Here is a 3,594-nt window from a genome sequence, read left to right as displayed (position 1 = left end):
TTAATTAAATTTATCTTATATGTTTTATCAAGCATACTTAATATTCATAATACAAGTGAACCTGAAGTTTCACTACTATTACTCAAGCCAGAAGTTTCGAGTACATATTCGTTTGAACCCGAAGTTCAAAAATACGGAATTTTAGAACCTGAAGTTCTAATCATAAGAACACGAACCTGAAGCTTCGTGCTTATAATTGAGATCCAATGTTCATTTTATTTTTCGAACCTAAAGTTTCGACACTGATTGCTTGTTTGTTAAGAACCTGTAGTTCTAACACTATATATGGATCCTAACATACCTCATCTTCATTATGGCAGGAAGATGACGAATTTGGAAAAATTGGATTTTGTCGCCCTTGACATCTCTGGCAAGAACTACCAGTCTTGGGCCCTTGATGCCGAGATTCATCTCGAAGCCCAAAACCTTGGGCCTACAATTAAGGAAGGAAACTCAGCGTCCCCGCAGAATAAAGCTAAGGCCATGATTTTTCTGCGCCACCATCTCCATCAGGGATTGAAGGACGAGTACTTAACTATCAAAGACCCACTTGAGCTATGGACAGGCTTGGCAGATAGGTTCGCTCACCAAAAGACTGTTGTGCTCCCTAGGGCACGTTATGAATGGCCGCATCTGCGCCTTCAATATTACAGTTCTGTGATAGATTACAATTCCGCCATGTTCAGGATCACCTCCCAAATGAATCTTTGTGGAGAAACTGTCACTCAGGCCATGATGCTTGAAAAGACCTTCTCCACCTTTCATGCCTCAAATATGGTCTTACAGAAACAATACCGAGAAAGATGATTCACCAAATACTCTGATCTCATCTCTTGTCTTCTGGTGACTGAGCAAAACAATGAGCTCTTAATGAAGAATCATCAGTCTCGCCCTACAAGATCACAGTCATTCCGTGAAGCGAATGCTACTTTTACTAGTGGTCATGGCAATAGACATGGTGGAAGGCATGGCAAAGCCCGTAACCGTGGTCATAGACGTGGTCAGGGTCGACAAAATGGTCAAGCTCGTGGGGGCTACAACCAGCAGTTGGGCCCAAGGAACAATGCCAAGATTACTAAAGGAAATGGTCAGATGATCAAAACTCATAAAAATGAAGACAATGTTTGTCTTAGATGTGGTGGTAAAGGCCATTGGGCTCGTACCTGTCGTACAGAAGACCATTTGGTGGCACTCTACAATGCTTCCCTAAAAAAAGAAAAATGTGGAGACAAACTACATTGATCACTCTGACCCTTGGGATTCATCTAAGCCTATGGACATTACTCTGCTTGATGTCTCAGATTTTTTTGCGAACAATGGAAGCAATTTTGATGATATGACCAGTGGTGGACTTCTTGACGACAACTAGTTGTCAGCCTATGTTTAGGCATTTTTTTTAATGTTCTTTCTACATTAGTCACCTTTGTTTAGGCCTCTGGATTGTTTTTTTGAGTTTGCTTTGTTCCTAGCTAGTTTGAAAGGCAATAATAGAATAATTTTTTTCTTTCTGGACATTTTGCTATATCGTGTGGGTAATAGTATGATCTCCTTGCTTATGATTATGATGGGTATATACATGAGTAATTAAAGATTGATCTTCCAAAATTTTCTACCCACTATTTTATCTCTTTTAACCTATTTTGTGGAACAATGTGATTTGCATGCAATAATTATGATGATTAATCCTACTTGTAAGCAAATACCATGATTTCCTTATAGCCATATCTTATGCTTTCACGTTTCTTACAAAATCTGCATTTATAACTAAGTTATTCAATTTGATATGCTCTTTTATTATATCTACACGGATAAACATCGATATGTGGTCTTTATCTATGATGATCATGATTAGTTATCAGACTATATATTTGGATTACTTCAAGTTAACTTTGACTTCTGAGACATATAGTAGGAAATTATATACGAAACTACTTATAACTAGTTTCCTTATATTATTTTTTTTTAACGTCAGTTTGCAAAAATGGAGAAATATATTTCCTGCTTTCTTTTCATACCCAAATTAATGACTAAATTGTTTTGTCTAAATGATCTATAATATCATGCCTTACTGCCTTAGTCAGGCTAATTAATTAATTTTTTTTTTTTATGAAGGCATGAAAATGGATTTTGGATGCTCTCAACTTATGAAGGATGGAGAAGAAATATGTCTTGCTGACAGTGCCACGACACATACGATCCTTCGCGATTGGGTTTATTTCTCCACTTTAATACCTTCTAAAGCTAATGTGACTACTATATTAGGTCCTGCAGACTTGATTGAAGGCTCCGGAAAAGCCCACGTTAGGCTACCAAATGGAACTCAATTGTCCATTCAAGAGGCTTTATACTCTTCGAGATCCAGAAGAAATCTCCTCAGTTTTAGAGATATCCGTTTAAATGGATACCACATTGAGACCACAAATGATAATTGTGTGGAATATCTTTGCATTACGTCCAATAAAAATTGTCAAAAGCAGATATTGGAAAAATTGGTTGCCCTATCATCTGGGTTGTATTACACAACCATTCAACCAATTGAGGCATACCATGTTGTGAACCAGCAGTTCAAAAATCAACACACATTTATGCTTTGGCATGACCGTTTGGATCACCCTGGATCCACCATGATGCGTAGGATCATTACAAATTCCAATGGACATCCATTGATGACTAAACATATTGTTTTGCCAAGCAACCCTTGCAAAGCCTGCTCACAAGGGAAATTGGTGGTTAAACCATCTTATGCAAAGATAGATATCGAATCCCCATCTTTTCTACAAAGAATTCTTGTGGACCTATTGCCATCTTGTGGACCATTTCAATATTTTATGGTCCTTGTTGATGCCTCTACAAGATGGTCACATGTTTGCCTCTTGTCTACCCGTAATGTGGCATTTGTCAAACTACTTGCTCAGATAATTAAATTATGAGCTCAATTCCCGGACTACTCTATCAAGTCCATTCGTTTAGACAATGCTGGTGAATTTACATCTCAAACCTTTGATGATTATTGCATGTCTATGGGAATTGAAATTGAACATTCGGTTCCTCATGTTCATACACAAAATGGTTTGGCAGAAGCTTTTATTAAGCGACTTCAAATAATAGCGCGCACTTTTCTAATGAAAACAAAGATGTCAGTTTCTGCATGGAGACATGCAATTTTGCATGCAGCAACTTTAATTCGGTTGAGGCCCATAGCCAACCATCAATATTCCCCATTACAACTTGTTTCTGGGAGCCAGCCCAATATCTCCCATCTTCGAACATTTGGTTGTGCTGTTTATGTGGCTATCGCACCGCCACAACGTACAAAAATAGGCCCTCAACGTCGATTGGGAATCTACATTGGCTTTGATTCACCATCTATTATTTGGTATTTAGAACCCATGACGGGTGATACCTTCACTGCACGGTTTGTAGATTACCATTTTGATGAGACAATATTCCCGCCGTTAGGGGGAGATGAGACTGTTCTAAATGAACGTCGTGAATTAATGTGGACTGTACCCACTATATCTCATTTTGATCCTCGTACTAAAGAAAGTGAAATTGAAGTACGAAGGATTCTGCACCTTCAAAATATTGCTAACA

At 38.1% G+C, this 3,594-nt stretch overlaps 1 protein-coding gene across 1 annotated transcript; it reads left to right on the top strand.

Moving 5' to 3' along the window:
* Positions 1 to 324: 324 nt before the first annotated feature.
* On the top strand, positions 325 to 807 carry LOC133711696 (uncharacterized). The gene has a single exon (XM_062137799.1). It carries the CDS (start codon positions 325 to 327, stop codon positions 805 to 807), a length of 483 nt encoding a protein of 160 aa, XP_061993783.1.
* The last annotated feature ends 2,787 nt before the right edge of the window (positions 808 to 3,594 follow it).

This window comes from Rosa rugosa, chromosome 5 (assembly GCF_958449725.1).
Source record: "Rosa rugosa chromosome 5, drRosRugo1.1, whole genome shotgun sequence".
Lineage (NCBI taxonomy): Eukaryota > Viridiplantae > Streptophyta > Magnoliopsida > Rosales > Rosaceae > Rosa > Rosa rugosa.
Note: the sequence above shows the minus strand (reverse complement) of the source record. Positions and strands in the feature narration are given on the sequence as shown.